Genomic DNA, 21,139 nt, shown 5'->3' with positions numbered 1-21,139 from the left:
AGGATCATATGCCTCTTGGAGGTTTCACATGTAGGCATTTTGTCCTTTTCTGAGTTGGCGTTTTGGTCTTTTCTGTTGTTGTAGTAGCAACACTTCATTTCTCATTTTCTTTCTTTATCCCTATTTTGTAACTTTTAAAGTCAAACTCACTCTGGCGGTGAGGTCATAAGCTTCTTTTGCAGATCTGATTTTGGCTTTGAGTATAGGGGCTGCTTGCGCTTGGTGTCTTGCTCACAGTTGGAGGTAGCCTGATTAAGTACTACTTGCTGTTGTCTGGTTTCACAGACTGGCAATTTGCCATATGCATTGGGACTGGAGGCTGCTTTACTGTTCTGCTGTGCCACTGTTTTATTGAGCCAGAACTGTGGGGTTTCAGTTGTTAATCCATGCTGTAATTAAGATCTTCCCACTGGCTTGCCTGGACACTGTCTGTGCTGGACTTTTGCCCAAGTGAGATTGACTTTTTCTGAAGTCCTTCCAAGCTATCTTGAACTGGAAAATTGTTTCATTCCATCTTTTTGCAGGTTCTTTCATTCCAGACTCTGTTCAGAGGCTTGTTTTCATGTTGTTTCTGAAGGAAAGTAGGAGAGCTCAAGCAATTTCCTGACTTTTCTCCACCACTTAGTTCCCTCTTCAGTTCTAGACATTCAATGGGTCCCTGACTTCAAAAGAGCTTACACACTAAAGACTCTGGATCTCCTCTGACCCTCAGCCCCCATCACCTATTATTTACATATTATCAAGAAATCTTTGTCCACCAATACACATACATATAAAAACACACAAAAGACACTATAAACAATGATCTTAGTTCAGAATTGAAGGAGTAGGAAAGTAAGTTAGATTATTTTTGGGAAACTGAAAAGCTTCTTTCTAAGGATGTGAGAAATGATTAATAATCACTACTTTAGTGAGCCTTTTTCTAAATTTCTCATTTTAAAAAGTTCAGTTTTCTTAAAGGCCATTACTGATGAGATTGCATTGACTTTCCTTGTTCTTGGTCAGACCTTACCCAACCTTGCAAAAAAAATTAATTTAGGATGGGGAAACCCATTGTGGTCTATTCAGGCATGGGTTGAGATAGAACCTTTTGTTTAGATAGCCAATGGTGATGGTGATCTGAGTAGAGATAATTTTCTCTTTACAAGGGTGAAAGGATGATAGGTGACATCAGCCTTCATTGGAAGTGTATGAACTGTGAGTCCTGAAACATGATTGTCATTGGTCTAAGACAGATAGCTAAATGACCATCCTTTTATTAATAACTTTGGCTTTATTAATAAAATGATTATATTACTCAGAAACTATATTTCTCAAATCTTTTAACTCTTAGGGGAGAAAAAGGATCATGTTTTTATAGCACTAATATGCTTCTGGGAATGATATATGGCTACAACACTATAGTCTTCAAAGAATTAAAATGAAGAATTAATCAAAGGGCAATGGAGAGGCACACCGAAGGATGAGCAAGTGTGCTACTAGGGAAAGAGCACTAGATTTGGAGTCAAAAGACATGGGTTCAAATTGTGACTGCCACTTACATGTAGCTCTAGTAATTATTCTCTGAATTTCAATTTTCCCATCTAAAAAGTAAGGAGGTTAGAATGGCCTCTAAAGTTCCCTTCCAATTTTAAAATTATGATCATAATTGTAAGGGGCTGAAGCTCTTGAGTCGTTGCACTGAGGTCCCAAGTACTTGAGGCTAATTAGCAATTGGACAATATTCTATTAATATATGCTTGGAGAAAGAAAGGCCCCGCCCACTCTGCGCAAGTTTGATGTGTTGTATAGGAGATTGCTTAGAGGATTTGGTAGGTGGAATATGAGAGCCAGAGGCACTGCTGGCTGGATTCGTGTTGCAATCGCTCTCACTTCCAATTGCCATTCCCCTTCACCTCCGCAAAGAATAAAGATCAAAGATTTTCCCTTATCCTGACTCTGGCCGATTTTAATATACTCTGGGTGCTAAATGCGGTCATCACAATAATGATGTAATGTGATTTGGGGGTCCCCTGATCTTGGGGCTTCTGCTAATGACTCCTTGGTCTTCTGGCTTTGGAACCTTCCTCAGGAAACTGAGCACACCCAATGTATCTGAAGACCACCCTTAATTCATCTGGAGATTACTTCCTAGCCTTAACCTCGGGTCATAGAATTAACCTATTTATGATTAAAAACTGCATAAGTATATCGTCTTGCTTCAGTTTCTTTGCTGGATTCATAGAATTCAATGTGCTCAATAATATCACATTGCTTTTATAAATTTTGACCCTTGACTAGGAGATGGGTTTAAGCCTATAAATTCTTTTGAGACACCTCATAACACCAGTCTGGGACTTTTAGGGTTCCTCTTCTCAACCTCAACAATTACAAAGATAATTATGTAGCAATAGCTTCCAAATTTGTGTGGGAATTCCAGGTAAGGAAATTACCTCTACCAAAGTAGTTGTTTGCTAATTTATGGACTTAAAGAGAGTTAGGTGCCCAATTCATCCATGATCATAAGGCTAGAATATGCCAGAGGTAGGACTTGAAGTTTTTTTTTTTTTTTTAATAATAATAGCCAACATGTATATGGCACTTACTATGTGCTAAGTATTATGCTAAATGCTTTACAAGTATCTTATTTGATTTTTTGTAACAACCCTGAGATAAGAGCTATAATCATCTCCATTTTGTAAATAAACTCAGACAAATAGAGGTTGAATGACTTTTCCAGGATCACACAACTAAGGTCTGAAGCTGATTTGAATTCTGATTGTCCTGACTACAGGCTCAATCCACTAATTCTTGGAGATCACCATTGATCCCCTACTCTCTCAATACACTACTGTAATTTATCTGGCCTGCCATCTCTGGGGCTGGAACAGGAAGTGATCCCCCAGGATATCTACCAATGCTCAGAATATTAGGGACCAGTCTTCTTTCATGTCTTCTCAGGATTTTTCTGACTGAATTTTTGCACATCAACCTGCCCTTTTAAAGACCCAATATGGCTCAAATCCAAATAGGCTGAGTCACTCAAATTCCATAATCATTCTGTTATGCCATAGTTCTCTTTAACTGTTCTGACTTGGTTTTCCTGAACTAGTTTCCTTTGTCTCAGTTTCCTTAACTGTTCTGTCACAAATCCTCTAAGCTGTAAAAACTCACTCTGGTCCATTAAGATTGGGAACTGTTTACTCTCAGGTTATAAACTGCTAGCAAGATAAACAAGAACAGACTGCCTGACCCTTTCCTGTCCTCAAGAATTTACAATATCCCTCTAAAATATTCCAAGATACCTCACTGATATCTTTATCTCTGGGTATTCAGACATCCTGGACTCTTAGGATTTATGGCCTCCCCTATCCTGACAGAAACTTTCGCGCTCTTTCATTTTTCTTCGTCTCTAGAAGGGTATTTAAGGAATTAGGCAGCTCCTATTGATTACTGGATTCTATGAGATGACAGTCTCCCCAGCCCTGAGACCAACATGGTTTCCTTGGTTCCAGTATATCTTTATCTCTATCTGACTGGATAATTTGAGACGAGAGTCCTGTCCAGTCAATTATACTCTCCAATTAATAAACTATTGAAAACTCTCTAATCTCTCTCCTGCCTCAGTTTCTCCGGCATTACAATTCCTTTAATAAAATGTCTGGGTAAATAAGGTATTCAAATTAATCTATCTTTCCTCATCAATGCTCCAAAGCTTCCAAATCCCTATGAGGAATCTTTACATTCTTTTTTTTTTTTTTTTTTATAGCCTTTTATTTACAAGATATATGTATGGGTAATGTCAGCATTGACAATTGCAAACCCTTTTGTTCCAATTTTTCCTCTCCTTCTTCCCACTCCCTCTCCCAGATGGCAGGTTGACCAATACATGTTAAATATGTTAAAGTATAAATTAAATAAAATATATGTATACATGTTCAAAGAGTTATTTTGCTGTACAAAAAGGATTGGACTTTGAAATAGTGTACAATTAGCCTATGAAGGAAATCAAAAATGCAGGCGGACAAAAATAGAGGGATTGGGAATTCTATGTAGTGGCTCATACTCATCTCCCAGAGTTCTTTCACTGGATGTAGCTGGTTCACTTCATTACCGCTCTATTGGAACTAATTTGGTTCATCTCATTGCTGAAGAGGGCCACGTCCATCAGAATTGATCATCATACAGCATTGTTGTTGAAGTATATAATGATCTCCTGGTCCTGCTCATTTCACTCAGCATCAGTTCGTGTAAGTCTCTCCAGGCCTTTCTGAAATCATCCTGCTGGTCATTTCTTACAGAACAATAATATTCCATAATATTCATATACCACAATTTATTCAGCCATTCTCCAACTGATGGGCATCCACTCAGTTTCCAGTTTCTGGCCACTACAAAGAGACCTGCCACAAACATTCCCTCCAAAATGAGCACTTCTTATCATTGTTTAAACCACTAGCTTCTAGTTTTTTTGAGTTGAAAAAGTACATGGATCAGTGATAAAAGCTACAGTAACTATGATTTCATCTCTCTCCTTCAATTGCAGCAGGCTGTACCAAAGCAACCTCCAATCCTTTGCTTAGCACGCAAATCCTAAGGAATCCTCTTGAGCACATAAAAATCAAAAACTAATGTGTCAGGGGCAGGAGTTGAGCCCAGTTCTTTCTTATCTCTGAACTCTTCCACTTCCACTCCACCATTTCTAACCTGATTGTTTCACTCACCTACAGGGAACCATTATCTCCAGGTTGTGGTCAGTTTCTCCCCTAAGACAAATCAACAATTCATGTGCAATTTAATAATTCATTTGTTACTCTTAAGGGTTGCTGGAGCATTGAGAGGTTCAATATGTTGCTCCTTAACAGCCTAAGTTCCAGGAAACTCAAAAAAACAGGTAATATTAATATTAAGACACAGGTAAAGATCCCTGCAGTGTATATTGATTTATTTTAAAATGTCATTTTACCTGCTTTATATGTATATTTAAATATTTCTCAATTACACATTAATCCATTTCTGGGAGTGTGGCAGACCCAGTTTAACACCTCTGCACTACACTGCCTATATAAATTAGAATTTAAACTAAGATAAATCTTTGAAATCTTTCTAATCCTACAGATAAGGAAATTAACTAGACTAGAATCCAGAGCTTCTAACACCAATGTTATTCTAACTAGACCACTATTAGTGTGGGACAATAACTTTGAAATTTATTTTTCCTTATTCAACAAATTACCTAAGGAAGAGTTAAAAATGGAGATTTAGAAATGTAGCAAATTAAAAAAATCTTTATTAAATCATTGCTTTGAAACACTTTATAAGTTAAACACACATATATTATGTCATATTATTATTATATTATATAACATATATAATACATATATTATATAACATATATAGTTATATTATTATTATATTATATATTATTATATAACATAAAATACGTATATGTTATATTACTATATGTCATTATATAACATATATATAATATATATTGTATACCATGCATATAAAATACGTGTTATATTGCTATTATATATATTATTATATAACATATATATAATATATAACATATTACGTCATATTATTATATTATATGTATTATTATATTATATAATATTGTAATATTATTATATTAAACACACACATGTTAAATTCGTATCTTTTACACAAGCGACAAGTGGGATTAAAAAAAATTTACCCTACCCTCCCCTCCCCCCACGTATATTTTCGTCCGAGTACTTCTCTTCAAGGATCTTCCCAACCCTTTTCAAAACCCCCTCCTCCAGCCTAATTCTCGTCAGTGCCCTAGGATTTTAAATTCTCCACAGGGAGTAAACCTAACGCAGATTTGGAGGCGCTTCAGTTTCCTGTCGTTGCCTGGATACCAGTGGGACACCCGAGCTGTCCACAGCGACAAACGTCGGGACCGGGCCACAAGACCCGCCCGCCTCCTTTTCCTTCTCCAAAGGGCCGGGACAGCTCTCTGTTCCGGTTCCGCGAAGCGCTTTTGTTGGTCCACACCGTATTCTTTCGTTTCCACAGGGAGAAAGGAGGGGCCTAGGCGGGAGGATCACATCTTCCTCGCCCGCCCACTAAAGGGAATCACAGTCGGCCTCTAGCGGCCACACGAGCGCGACGCCGTACACAAGCTCCCGGCAGCTCAAGGGCGAGAGCCGGGGCAAGGTGGAAGGGCAGGGGCCTTTAGGGAGAAGAGCGAGAGGGTGAAAAAATCTAGGAAATACTGAATAAATGAACATTCGCGAGCTGACCTACGCTTAACCGGAAGGGGCCGACTCAAGCTTCTCTCTCCCGGATGTCCCCTCAACTTCCGCTTCAACTCCCGCCCCATTGGAGGTCTTTCTCACCGACGATTGGCTGTTGGCTTGAGTCATATGACGCCTTCCGTTAAGCGCCTCTCCGCCCTCTTGTTTTTCTTTTCCGGTAAAAGAGAGTCGAGTTGTTCCCAAACTCTATGCTCTTCGGGTCCTGGCGCGGAGAGTTGTGGGAAGAAGGCGGAGTAATGGTGCTGGCGTAACATCAGAGGGCTGTGGGACTCGCTTGAAGTAAGTGCCGCTGGAGCCCTCTCTCCGTGGCTCGCGTGGAGGAAGAGGCTTTTCTGGGGGAAGTGAGGGTGGGAGTTGGGGAGTAGCAGGGAAACTGGAAGAAGCAGCCGGCCTGTACGGGTACCAGGGATCCGAGGGCGGGCTTGAAGGAAAGGCCCCGCTGGGGATGGTGCTTGTTGGTGCCCGTGTTAAAAGGCTCCTTTACCCGGCTGCGGGGCTCCCGTCACCCCCGGGGCCCTCCCTCCCATTGTTTCTGGTAGTATTTTGCCAAGTCACGCGCCTTTGCCCGAGTTACTTGGGGATGCGTCGGCCTCCTTCCCTGTTAAGAGTGTAAGCTCCTTGAGGGCCAGCCCAGCGCCTTCCTCCTTTGTATTCTTGATGCCTGATGTGGCGATATAAATAGCGTGCAAGCCCAGCTTCTGCCTGGCATGGAGAGCTACCAGCTCCCTGAAAGCTGGTGGGAAGCATTTCTATCTCCCATCATCAACACTGAAGCTTACTTTCAGTCATAATGTCAGGGCGGCGACAAAAAGGAGATTACGATCATTTTTACCCCAGAAAATTGAATTGAGGGATATGACCATTAAAGATGAGAATTTTGCTTATTGACCTAAAATGTCAGCTTTTAGCACGGAGCAAAGATTTTTGGCCAGATTTAGAGTTTAGATTTAATTTGTATAACTTTGATTCTTTCAGTTTTCCTTGCTGTTTCCAGGTTTCTAAGATTTTGTGGGTGGATCTTGTTTTTAATCATTCACAGTTTCTTGAGGAGAGATCACTTTGAAATTAGAGGATATGGTGCTAGTTAAGTCTGCTTTGGTATTGAAAAATTCACTTAAGTTCTCTAGGCTTCTTTTTTCTTGTCTCTTCCTGAGAAGAGTAGCCTAAGTGATCCTTGGAGTCCTTTCCATCCCTAAATCCTACTTTGGTGAAGACCAGTCAGTGGTCCAAGAAGTGATCATTTCCTCATCTTTCCTGTATTTTTAATTTGCTGTGGTAGATCATTGCTTTTTTTTTTTTTTTTTTGGAGTGGGGAGAGAAAGGGGTTGTGCTGTTATAATGTTTATTTGGTCTGTTGATAAAGATATGAAAAGAGAAAGAGCTATTTTTTAAAAAGGGTATAATGGTGATTAATTCAGTTAAATACATTTTGAGACCTTCACATAGGTGATTTTAATTCTACTTTTAAAACTAAGATCTTTCTTGAGTTATATATATATATAACTGAATATAACTGTAACTGTGTCTGTGAAGTATTGAAGATGACAACAGCCGCAAGGCCTACATTTGAACCTGCAAGAGGTGGAAGAGGAAAAGGGGAAGGTGATTTGAGTCAGCTTTCAAAACAATATTCAAGCAGAGATCTACCTTCTCACACAAAGATAAAATACAGGTAATAATGACTTAAGTTTTTCTTGTCTTAGGTTTTATTCCTTATAAGGCAGAAGAAATTTTGTATGGTTATGTAGTGAACTCTTTGGGTTAATAAGATACATATATATATATATATATATATATATATATATATGTATATATTGGTATATATATATATATGCCAATTACCAATTATCAGAGAATTAGCAATAAAATAAAAAAAATTCTTTAATGCATAATGATTTTTCTAGTGTGGACTTATAGAATGGAATGATTTGGAATGGTCTGGGCTACACAATTTACTCATCTACCCTTTTTTTTTCCCTAATGTGCTTGGTTGAACCGATTTCTTTTGAGTAATTCTAATCTCATTAAGGAGACCTTGTTGCAGTAACCCATTGTCATCTGCAGGCACAAACTTCAAAAAAAATCTCTCCATCAATAGGGAATCACTTTTCTATTTGGACTTTATGCAGGACTTTATTTCCATGACACTGGCAAACATGTTTGGTGAGCATTATGGCTCCCTTTTTTTAAATGTTTTGCCAATCATTCCAATGAACGAATTGATCATAATTTAATTTTATATGACCCCATGTGTGGGGGAGATATTATGTGAGGCAAAACTTTAAGGTTGCATTTTGTTCTTCAGAGTCAAACACGGTAAGATTTTAGAGTCTCAGCATCTGAGGTGTGTTGCTGTGAAGATAAGATCTGCTGTGGAAAAGTTTATAAATATTCCCTATCAGTAGTTCTTAGACCATTTCATATTTTGTTAAAAATAAGTTCAATGCATAGACCATTCTCAGAAAGATTTTACAGACATGAGAAATTAAACATAATAGTCAGAGGCTGTTAATGTCTTCATGGGGGAAGTAATAATGCCTATGATCTTTCTTATTTAAAAAAAAAATCTTTTCTCTTTGAGATCTTGAACTATTATATAATCAGTCCCTGTGTGACTTTGAAATTATTTTGCCTCTTTGTCGCTTACTTATGTGTATATTTGGTCAGGTTGATCTACTCTTCTTGACATCCTTATCTAATGCTGCTTCCTCACTTAATATATTGGGTTCTGGGGTAGATAACTCCAGTTCCAAATTTTTTTGTTTATTTGTGATGAAAATAGCTTGCTGTAAAAACATTAGCTGATGTAGAGTGTTGTTGTTTTTTTTCTTTCTTCCAATCAGTCTATGTTTTGAATGTTTTCATATGCATAGAAAAGATTTTAAACAAAACCAGTCTATTATGTAAAGCTTAGAATAGAATAAATTCATCATATTCACTTTTAATCTGTCTTATTTGTCTCTTTAACTTCTTATTCTCTTATGTGTTTAAAAAAAAAAAGCTTCAATGACCTTTTTTTCACCTCTTTTCCCTCTCAGACTAAAACAACAAAAAAATCTTTACTTTATAACAAATAAACATCGTCAAGCAAAACAAATTGACACATTGGCCATGTCTAGAAATCAGTATCTCAATGTTCCCCTGAGTTGTTCCCCTGCCCTTAGGTTGTGGGCAGTTTACATTCATCCCTCTTTCTTCCTAGCAGTGATTGGTCATTGCATTCATCACATTTCTTAAATTTTTCAAAGTGTTTTTCTTTATGATATTTTAATTATTGTATAAATTTTTCTAGTTCTGCTCATTTGAGTCTATACCTTTGATTTATTTTCCTCAGAGGCAAGACTGCTACCCATGCATTAGTCAAATTGTCTTAGATTCAAAACTATTTCACTGGTTGGTTTGTAAACAAGTCAAATTTTTTTAAGTCTTCCTATTTCTTTTTTGTTTTTGTGTTAGACAAACCACTCAGGATGCTCCAGAAGAGGTTCGCAACCGTGATTTCAGGAGAGAACTAGAAGAGAGAGAGAGAGTTGCTGCAAGAGAAAAAAACAGAGATCGTCCAACCAGAGGTACCTGAATTATTTTGGGTGCTTATGAACTATTGTAAGATATTTATCTGTTTAAAGATATCATATAGCATGAAGCATTTTTATTCAGGTTATTTCACGAACCTTGGCCTAAAACATGTTCGATAACTTGGCAAAAAAAAAAAAAAAATCATTCAGATCCTCTTATATGTAATGAACTGTTCTAAGTAATTAGGATAAGAAACAACAAGAAGAAGGAAAGAATGTCTATTCTTCTGAGTATTGCAGTCTGTATTAGAATAAATTCGAGGTAATTTAAAGAAGCAAAGATAACACTAATGAGTGGTCAGGTCTGGCAAGGCTTCTCTGTTGAAGGTGGCACCTGAGCTGAGCCTTGAAGGATTTGAAAGATGGTAGTGAAAGAGATAGCATTTTATGTATGAGTGATTGAGCTGAGCAAATTCAGAAGCAAGGAATAGAATGCTGTTTGTGAGTAGCAGCAGCTAAGAGGCACCATGAATAATAGAGTATTGGGACTGTAGTCAGGAAGACCTGTGTTCAAATGTGGCCTCATACTTAGTTGTCTGCCTTTGCACAGATCACTTAACCACTGTCTCCCTCAGTTTCTTCATGTGTAAAAATGGGGATATGATAGTGCCTACTTCCCAGAGTTGTTAATAAGGATCAGATGAGCTAATTATCCATTGGATTGTAAGGTTAGGAATTGTTGCTTCTTTTTGTATAAATATAAGCATAATGCCTGGCATAAAAAAAAATGCTTAATAAATGTATTGGCACTGACTACCTAGTGATTCCCTCTGTTGGGAACACAGAGCACTTCAATGGGAATAATGTGAAGTAATACTAGAAAAGCAGGGTGGAGCCAGATTTTGGAGACCTGTAAATGCCAGCTAAGGCAATAAGAAGCCAGTAAAGATTTTTGAACATAGTGATGCCAGGTTCAGGTTTGTACCTTAGGCAGTATTGCTGAGGAGAGATTGGAGAGACACTAGAAGCAGAGAAATAATTTTGGAGGCTTTGAAAATAGTTTAGAGACAAGGAAATATGGTATGGCTGTGATTGTACATGGAGAAGAAAGATTGAATTGTAGAAATATTTTTGGAGGTGGAATTGAAAGGGAAAGTTTTAGGGGAGGAGTTAGGTTGGGGTTAGAGGGGAATAAATTCAGTTTTGAAAATGTTAAGTTTTAGTTTTGAACATTACAAGTAGAGATCTATCTCCATCAGGCAATTGGTAATGTGGCATTCAAGTTTGGGAGCAAAATTAAGGTGAGGCATATAGATTTGAGAATCATGTATCTCAAAATGATTATTGAATCCATGGGAGAGTTAAGATCGAATGAGAGTATAAAGAGAAAACAGGGTCCAAGATAAACTTTGTGGGATATCTATGTTTAAAGAGTAGGAGGTAGAAAGTGAATTAGCAAAGGAGATAAGAAGTGAATCAGCATGTAAGTGGAGTTTCTAATACCACATATCCAGAAAGGAGTGAGTTAAGTATCAAAACATGAAGAGTAAGGATGTGGAAAAAGCTATTAGAGAAAATGCAAATTAAGACAACTCTGAGGTACTATCTCACATCTTTCAGATTGGCTAAAAGTGATAGAATAGGAAAATAACAAATACTGGTAGGGATGTAGAAAATTACAACACTAATACTCTGTTGGTGGAATGGTGAGCTAATCCATCCAATTGGGAGAGCAATTTGAGATTATACTCAGAGGGTTATAAAACTCTGCACATCCTTTGCCCTAGCAATACCACCATTAGGTCTGTAAGGTCCCAAAGAGATTATTAAAAAGGGAAAAGGACCACCTATATGTACACAAATCTTTTTAGCAGCTCTCTTTGTGGTAACAAATAATTGGAAATTGGGGGGATACCTTATCAGTTGGGGAATAGCTGAATATTTGATTGTGATGGAATACTATCATGCTATAGGAAATGAAGAGCTGGCTGGTTTTAGAATAACATGGAAAGCTACGTAAAATAATGCAAAGTGAAATAAGTAAAACCAAGAGGATGTTTTATACAGCAAAGCTTCTTAAATATAGTGGGTTGTGGCCCCATATGGAAATCATGTACCTGAATATGGATGTTACAAAATTAATTTATTAATTTTTTGTTATCATTGATTTATATACCTATTTTACATATTTATATACCTAAACAAATTTCTCTGTAAAGATTTCTTGGGCAAAAAGGGGTTGCCAGTGAAAATAGTTTAAGAAACCCTGATATACAATAATAGCAATGTGGTTCAAAGAGTAACTGTGAATAACCAAGCTGTTCTTGAGTAATATGACCATTAAGATCAACAGTGAAGAACTTACAAAGGAAAATGCTAGCCACTTCTAAAGAAAAAAACTGTTATATGGAAGTATGTATTGTATGTTTCCATATATCTACATGATATATATCCATATATCAAATGTTGATCTTCCCTAAAACAGTTGAGAGGGAGACAATTGAGAACTCAAAACATGTAGTATTTTAAAAAGCAGTGGTTAAATGGCAAACAACTACAGAGACAGGAAGGGCTGTAAAAAAGCTATCAGATTTAGCAGTTAAATTGTCTTATATTCGGAGTTAAGAATTGTCATAGTTCATTAACACAACCAATTTTCTGAAGCTTTATAAGTTAAATTTCATTTTTAATAATTTGATTAGTGTATTATCATTTATCTTGAGATTTATATACAAGATGTGGTAGGTGAATAAGAAAGTAAACGCTACTTTTCATCATCAGTGTTAAGGATAAATTTCTTTTAGTAAAGAAACATTGGAATAGATGACCTCTACAGGTACCTCCTAGCCCTAAGTCTTTGATCCTAATGTAATCTGAGAATTCCTTGCAACCATCATTTTAGCAGTCAATTGGGAGCCTGTTAGGATCCATTTGGAAGTAGGGTTACTATCTATTATAACTATTGAATGTTGGAAATTCTTCAGAAGTAATATGGATATTATCTTTTCACTTTATCTTGTGCTTTTAGTGCTTTTGTTGCCAAAATTATTTACCATAATAGAGGCATTTTTGAGCCTAAAAGTATCTAGTTATATTTCTGACTTCCTACCTTCTACTCTCCCTTTCTCCTCTCCATTCTTACTTAGGTATTTATATTTTAGCATCCTTCCTAAACTTGATAGGCAAGTGTCTTATTTTGATATCTTTCCCCATTGTGTAGTGTCATTAATTTAAAATAATCAGGACAATGCATATTTGTAGAAAGAATGGCTTGTGTAGATGGCTTGTATCCTGGGGACAGGAACTCTGAAAATCATCAAATTGACTAACTTGTTTTAACTTTTAGTTAGAACAGAATGAGCTTGTTCTTTCCATTCTTGTTTCAGTAATCTTTGTGATTTTCTTCCCCCAGAGCATACAACTTCATCTTCTGTATCTAAGAAACCTCGGTTAGATCAGATTCCTGCAGCCAACCTTGATGCAGATGATCCCCTAACAGATGTGTGTATTCTCTTTGACTTCCTTTGGTGTTCAGAAATGTTTTCAGTACTACATTATCTAGGAATACTTATTTCTATTCATTTGCCTGAGAGAATTTATATACATATTTTTATTTCTTGTTTTTCAGACATGTAGTCTTTAAATCATTACCAAATGTTTTAGGGCATTTTGTAATGAAAACAATCTATTGAGTCTTGGGACTAAAAGAATCTTTAAAGGTTATAATTTATGTATTTTTTTGATGATAACTTTGCTTCCTAAGAGGCATAGGAGAAAAAGTCAGTTTCAGAAGTTTCAAGCTTTTTTCCAGTTAGGCTACACAAATAAAATTTGAAAGTTGGCAGTTATGAGCTCTGATGAAACAAAAAGGAATGTTCCATCTAGCATGCTACACTGAAAACCTCACTCTTTCAAATTCATCAAGTTAAATCTGGGATCTGTGGAGTATTATTATTGTCTAGTGTCTTAAATTCTGATTACAGACGTACCTAATAATCTTCTGAGAAACTAGGCCTAAGGGTTTGTTTTTTTTTTTTTTTAATTTGCTTTTAGATAAATATAAAAAAATAAATTTGAGTCTGAAACTGCACATGCACATATTATATTTAGTTTGCCTTATATTTTAAAAAGTTGCCCACAGGACATGTTAGAAAAGTCTTCTGGGTGGCCTGTCATGGACAGTCTGGAATAGAGAGCATATTTCAACAATTCACTTAAGTTAACTAAGATTGAGTTACCAACAGTGTTTAAAAGCACATGGAACAGTTTTACTCAAGTGTTTAAAAAGATTGAAATCCTAAACTCTCTTCCTTTGTTTCTGAGAATTCAGCAGCCCTTTTTTTGGCTTTTGTTTATCTTTGACCTACATAATTTCTAGCTTAGAGCTGTTTGAGCTACTTAAAATTATTTTGGCTGTTGGTCTTATTCATTATCATTTTGCTGTGGGTTTTGCTTTTTTTTTTTTTTTTTTTAAACTTTAGTTGTATAAACAATTGTAGTAAAGGACTAAGAATGTTTTCAGTTCTTTGACACTTTTTGCCATATAGGGTATTACTATTTTGTTGGTTTGTTTTTTTCTGTTAGACTTGCTGTCATTATAATTAATATTTTGAGAATCTCCTCAGTAATTCTGAGGATGTCTTACTACTCAGATATTGAGTCTGTGTCTTCACTGTCTAATATATTTAAGACTGTTCTCATTGATATGATGAATAGCAGATGAGTTATATGCAGGGGAGGGGAAAGTGAAGCCTCATTCAATTTTTCATTTCTATTTTCTTAAATTATATATATATTTTTTTTTTAGGAAGATGATGAAGATGAGGATTTTGAGGAAGAAAGTGATGATGATGACACTGCAGCTCTACTAGCAGAACTAGAAAAAATAAAAAAAGAAAGAGCTGAAGAACAAGCTCGGAAGGTACAGATTTCTTCAGGGTTTTTTTCCCCTCCCTCTCACTACAAAGAATCAAAAAATTCTGATTTAAGCAATACCACATCTTTATATTTTTAGGAATTCTATTCTCTGCAATGATTATGGATTAGAGTAGCTTTTGAACAGTAACTCTGGTTAGTTTCACTTCCTAAAGTCCCTGAAGTAGTATTGAATAAAAGTTCTTCCTAGTCTAATGTTTACATTATTAAAAGGACCATCTCACTGTAGAGCTCCTATGATTCCCTAGGCAGTTATTGGGAGACATTCAATTAAACAGTTCATGCATTTATTCAAGTGTTTATTCTCATTTGGGATACAAAGTCAAACATAGTCCCTCTTTGCAAGGAATTTACATTCTATTGTGAGGTACAACTTGTAAACAAAGAGAGTAAATACAACACAATAATGAAATTTTTTTAATCTTTTAACCTTTTTTTAAAAATTAGTTTATGTTTATATTTTTTAACATTATCTTCATTTCCTAATATATCTATTCTTCTTCATCCTAAGAGTCATTTCATAACAAACTGGAAAAGTTAATATATTATCTGATTTGATCTTCCCTGGGTTTTCTTTCTTTTTTTAATAAGTCTTTTGTTTCTCGTATCACCATAATTTTCCCCATTTCACTCATTCTCTCTATCCTTCTGAAGAGCCATTTCGTATAACAAAAAGTGATATGTTTTTAGAAGACCAAAAAAAAAAAAAAGAAAAAAGTCAATATAATTGATTGCTATCATGCAAAAGTCTTGAAAGCATGTGCACTGTGCAACCAACAGTGGTGGACCTCCTTCTGCAAAGGTGTATTAGGAGAATCTTCTCACATCTCTTCTTTTGAACTATATTATTTGTAATTTTGCAATACTCATTTTTGATTTTGTGCATAATTCTTTCCATTTACATTGTTATAACTACTGTGTTTATTGTTTTCTTGGCTCCATTTACTTCAGTCTGCACCAGTTCATGTCATTCCTGTGTTTCTCTGTATTCATCATATTTATTTATAATTTCTTATATCACAGTAATATTCCTGTTACATTACTGTATTAGTTTGTTTACCATCCACTCTTTTCCTAATCTTTTCTAGTACAAAAATGCTCCTCAAAATATTTTGGTATATGAGGATTTTTTTTCTTATCAGTTGCCTCCTTGAGGTATAATCCCAGTAATGGAATCTCCAGATTAGGCTATGAATATTTTAGATTTTATTTGCATGGTTCCAGATTACTTTTCAAAATGGTGATTCAGATTGGCAGCTCCCCCAGCAGTGTACCAGTGCGTCTATCTTTCCACAACCCCTCCAGAATTGATTATTATTCTCTGTCAACTTTGCCAATTTGTGGAGTGAGGGAGAACTTTAGACTTGATTTGCATTTCTCTTTTTGTGATTTGGGGCAAAGGTGTCAAATACACAGCCCACAACATTCCTGAATGCATCCAATCTAGATTAAGATGTAATTGTGTGATACTGAACAAACTAAATAAAAACAAAAAAAAAGATAATATTCCTTTTTTTTTTTTTTTTTTTAATCACTACGTAGCTTACAGTTGTTTTTATGTATGCCTTAGTGGCCCTCATTTCCATTTGATTTCCATACCACTGATTTGGAAGACTCTTGTGATTATTAACAGTTTGCATTATTTCATTTGAGACCTCTTTATTTGTACCTTTTGACTACTTATCAGAAAATGACTTTTGGTTTTACTTGTACATTTTTTTATTATCTTGGTTACCAAATCCTTATCAGAGAAATTTGATATAAAAATTTTCTGTACTTGACTGCTTCTCTTCTTAATCCTAGATAGATTGATTTGTATGTGTACAAGCTTTTCAGTTTCAGTTATGTTTTGTCTTTTTAAATTGTCTCTATCTCTTATCAGTAGTTGTGAGAGGTTTATGATATGTTTCTCCCTCATTTCCCTTATAATATGATCCTCAAACCTAAGGTCATATATTATCTAGAATGTATGTAAAAATGATATGTGTTGATCTAAACCTAGTTTCTGTCAGGCTGTTCTCCAGTTTTCATCAAAGAGTTCCCTCTGAAATCCTGAATTTTATTGAATATTGGGCTCTTAAATTCCTTTGCTCTTGATTTTTTCCGTGTCTGTTCTGCTTCTCTACTTCTCAACCAATACCAAATATTTTTGATGACTGTTGTTCCAAAATATAGCTTCAAGTATGGAAATGCTCTTCTCTCTTCCCTTCATTTTTGCCTTTGATATTCCAAATAAATTTTGCCATCATTTCATTAAGTTCTTGAAACTTTTTGAAAAAAGTACAAAATAACTTTGGTAATACTGTAATCTTTGTTATATTGCCATGACCCAGATATGAGCACTGAATATTCTTTCAGCTATTTAAATTGTTTTTTTTTTTTTCTTTAAGGAGTATTATGTAATTGAATCTATACAAGTCTTTTGTGTGCTTTGGTAGGTGATATCTAATCCTCAGATACTTTTATGTACTTTGTGGTTATTTGGAATAAGATATTCCTTTCTGTAAGATTCTCTTAAGAGTTTTTTTTGTTTTGTTTTGTTTTGTTTTTGTTATATGGCAATATACTTGATTTTTTAAAAGAATTTATTTTGGATCCTGAGATTTTGCTTAACCTATCAATTTTCCATAAGTGATGATTCTTATCATCATATCAGCAAATCTCCTCTTTAACTATCTTTACACCTTTAATTTCTTCCTTTTGTATTATTGTTATCACTAGCATTTCAGATAATATTAACAGGTAGAATAGAGAATTAACATCAAGGTTTTAGAGATAAATGAGATGATCCTTGAAAAAAGGTAATTCTGAAAAGCAGGAATGCAGAGGGGAGAGTGTTTTAGGCTTAGGGGCATAGATGAAATCTGCAAGTTAATGAAGGCAGAAGATAGTCTTGTCTTGAAAATAGGTTGAAGTTCAACTTCTCTAGAAATAGATTTCAAAAAGAGGAATAATCTTATATCCTTAGGGAAATGATTTTGGCCATCATCTGGTATGAGTGAGAAGTGATTTTGACAGTCATCATTTGGTATGGGTGAAAAGTTGGAGAAGGAAAAGAATAGAAGCAGAGAAACTATATAAGAGGCTATTATAATAGTCCAGGAAGGGAAACATAAAAACTTTTTCACAGTAATATTTGCAGACATTTTTTCTGTGGCTTTTTGGTGTTTGGATAAGCAGTATTATTAGCCTTTGCCCTTTATTGATGAATTGGCCAGGAATTTCTCATAAAAGAGGATTCTTTTCATTAAACTACTATGAAATTTGCTGTCAAATTGGGTGAATGTAGAATTAATCATTTCTGGCACTCCTCAAAGTAACTATCTAATACCATACTTAAAACTTTTTTGTCTCTGGAACAAATCCTAATCAAACTGATTTCCCCACTATCCACTAAACCTTCCACTAGAATGAATGATAATGGGACATTGTTATGTTGAGCCTCCAATAAGAAATGTCCTAATAAAATTATTCATATCAGATAGTTATATACATTTCTACTAATGTCATAATAAAATTAGCTTTTCTTGATTATTAAATTATACTCCTTTCAAGAGACTTGAACAATCAAATTAAGAAATTTTTTTAGAGATTTGGTTAAAAGTACAATCCATTGAGATAAAAAGTTCATTTGTAAATGAAGGAAACAACCATAAAACAAAGTAGATGTTGTGAAATTAAAAAATACAAATTTGACCCCAAATCAGAAATATAAGAAGACATTTCACTTTGTAGGAGGTAGAGGTGAAGTTCCTAGGAATGTACAATATTGCATGTGTCAGTTGTTTTCAGTGTATAAATTTGTTTTGCCAATTTTTTTTGATAGCAACTTAGCTATTTTCTTCATCAACCACTTTGATGGAAAGAGAAAAAATAAATTTTTAAAAGTGATCACAAACATAACACTGAACCTTGAGATGGGGGACAATTTTATTTAAACATCTGTTGAAACTCTCTGCCTGAAACAAAGAAACTGATAATTTTGTAATTATAAATTTATCCTTGTAAAGGCTGAGGAACCAATAAGTGGAACTATCTTGGAGCTAGTTCTTAGCAACAAAAAAGAAACAATTGGTGTAGTGAAAATAAGAGAAACTTTGGAAAGACTGACAATTTTATCTTAAAATTTGTAATAGAGAAAAAAAGAAAAGCCAGGCATAGGATCAGCAATAGTATGGAGGGTACATGAAAAGATCTGAAAGATGATAGTCAGCTGTTAACTTTACTTGTAGTTTCTCTTAAAGAAGAATGGGTTTTAACCTGGAAGATAAAACAAAAATGGGCAATAGGGAGTTGAAACCCAAGATAAGTATGGAGATAAGAGACTATCTGGCTGTTAAAAAGTTTGTCAATAAGTTACTGAAAGAATTGGCACATGTGGTTACTGAGCTGCTGTCATCTCTTTCTCAAATATTCTTGGGAATAGGGAAAATACTGAAAGATGGTTGAAGTCCTGATTTTTTTTTTTTTAAATAGGGAAAAAAATGTAATATGCCAGTCTTGAATTGCCAGCAGAATTCTATAATGTATTTATTAAACGGATTGTTATCAGGAGAATTAGAAAAGGAAGTGATCCCAAAACATAATCTTCTTCAAGCTCAAGTCATATCAAAGTTATCTCATTTACTTTTCTTTTTAATGGCTATTACACTATTATACTATTAGATCAGGAGAATGCTATAGATATTATTTACCTAGGTTTTGAAAAAGCACTTGACAAAAATTCTCTTGTGGTGGTATCCTTGTGGCTAAGATATGACCAAGTCCATAGTTTTGATTTGATGGAAGGGAAGTTTACTGACAGAAATCTAAAGTGAGCTGTCTCAGGTAAAAAATTGGGAGGCCCCTCACTTGGGGTCTTCATGTGAAAATTGAGTTGCTTTTCTGGTCTGCCAAAGATGCTATTCTTGTTCTTATATAATCAGTAAAAATTTTATGTACATTATACATACTCACATGCACACAAGCATACATATTTTCTATATGTTGTTATGCTTTATTAACATAATTGTGTATGTGTGTGTGTATGTGTATGTGTGTGTATATATATATATATATAGAACTGCATTGCCTATTTCCTCCTAACTTTGTTATTCTGTGATTCTTTTACTGCTTTAAAATTATTAATTGTTACATTGTTTAGATACTTATTTATTGAGATCACTTTTCTTAAAAACTTTAAATATCCTAGGAAAGTATGCATTTATGTTTATGAGGTTATACAGGTTTTTTTTGAATTCTTATGTAGTATTAGGGATATTTTTTCAATTTTATACAAAATGCTTGTTGAGTAAGCACGATGTACAAGATAGCATGGTTAACTCCTATAAAAATAGAAAGAAAATTAAATATATTCCCCATAACAAAAGTTAAATACAGTTAAAAAGATAACTATGGCACATTATAAATAAATGTGGTATTCACAAATACTATAGGCATTCAAAGAAGTAAGTATTCACCCTGGTCTCTAATGATCAAGAAAAACTTCCTAGAAGAGATGATATTTCAGCTTGGCTTTGAAGGATCATGGTATTTGGAGGAAACGATAGACTGAGGAGAATATTCGTAAATAAATACCTGAGTTCATGTCTGGCTTCTGACATTTATTTAGCTATGTCACTCTGGGCTATTCACTTGAGTGTCTCAGGTTCCTCATTTATAAAATGGAGACTATATCAGCAACTAACTCCCCAAGGTTGTTTTGAGGAGAAATTGAAATATTTGTAAAGTGCTTTGTAAATTTTAAAACACTACTTAATGATAATACTTCACTGCCATTATCATCATCATCATCGTCATTACATATATGATAGTGAGAATGTATAAACTCGGTGACTTTATAAAAACCAAAGTATAAACTTTGTTTAGTGAATACTGAGGAAACAGATCTGACTAGAGTAGAAAGTTCAAGAAATGTAAATGATAGAAGATGAGAATGAAAAGACAACTATAATCTTTAAACTTGTGGCTTCACAAACTTTTCACTTAGCCATTCTCATTTTGATCATGTGTATTTAAGTTAATATTCTTTAAAATTATGCTCTGAGAGCTGACTATAGCTTCTTGATTTGATACTCTTATAAAATCTTAAAAGTATAGCATACAATATAATATTGCATTTATGTTAAGCTACTAACCTTGAATATAGGACTGTTAGAAATGTTTAATTTTTTAAAATGATAAATCTGAATTTTCTCATGCAACCAGCAGAGGGCAGTTGAAGCTTTCATCTGATTGTTTACTCCTAGACAATTTTTCTTCTTAGACTGAATCATAGAATTACAAAATTTTAGAGCCAGAAAGGTTTTTAGAAATCTTTTTGTCTATTTCCATCCGCTGAGGTGCTTTAAATTTTTTTATTTTAAATAAAGGATTGAAGGAAAGTTGTTAAAGAAGGGAGGAGGAAAAGTGGGGAAAAGTGAA

General features: G+C 34.8%; 1 protein-coding gene across 2 annotated transcripts in view; it reads left to right on the top strand.

Moving 5' to 3' along the window:
- Positions 1-5,942: 5,942 nt before the first annotated feature.
- Positions 5,943-21,139, top strand: part of CWC15 (CWC15 spliceosome associated protein homolog) — a 31,571-nt gene continuing 16,374 nt past the window's right edge. The window contains exons 1-5 of one of the 2 annotated variants that reach the window (XM_003764300.4): positions 5,943-6,545; positions 7,800-7,938; positions 9,723-9,835; positions 13,194-13,282; positions 14,589-14,702. In XM_003764300.4, coding sequence (XP_003764348.1) covers positions 7,808-7,938; positions 9,723-9,835; positions 13,194-13,282; positions 14,589-14,702 — 447 coding nt within the window. In that variant the 5' untranslated portion in view covers positions 5,943-6,545; positions 7,800-7,807. Of the gene's footprint in view, positions 6,546-6,862; positions 7,003-7,799; positions 7,939-9,722; positions 9,836-13,193; positions 13,283-14,588; positions 14,703-21,139 lie in introns of those variants that run through there. The other variant, XM_031961031.1, reaches the window with a different exon arrangement.

Source organism: Sarcophilus harrisii, chromosome 3 (genome assembly GCF_902635505.1).
Source record: "Sarcophilus harrisii chromosome 3, mSarHar1.11, whole genome shotgun sequence".
NCBI lineage: Eukaryota > Metazoa > Chordata > Mammalia > Dasyuromorphia > Dasyuridae > Sarcophilus > Sarcophilus harrisii.
Note: the sequence above shows the minus strand (reverse complement) of the source record. Positions and strands in the feature narration are given on the sequence as shown.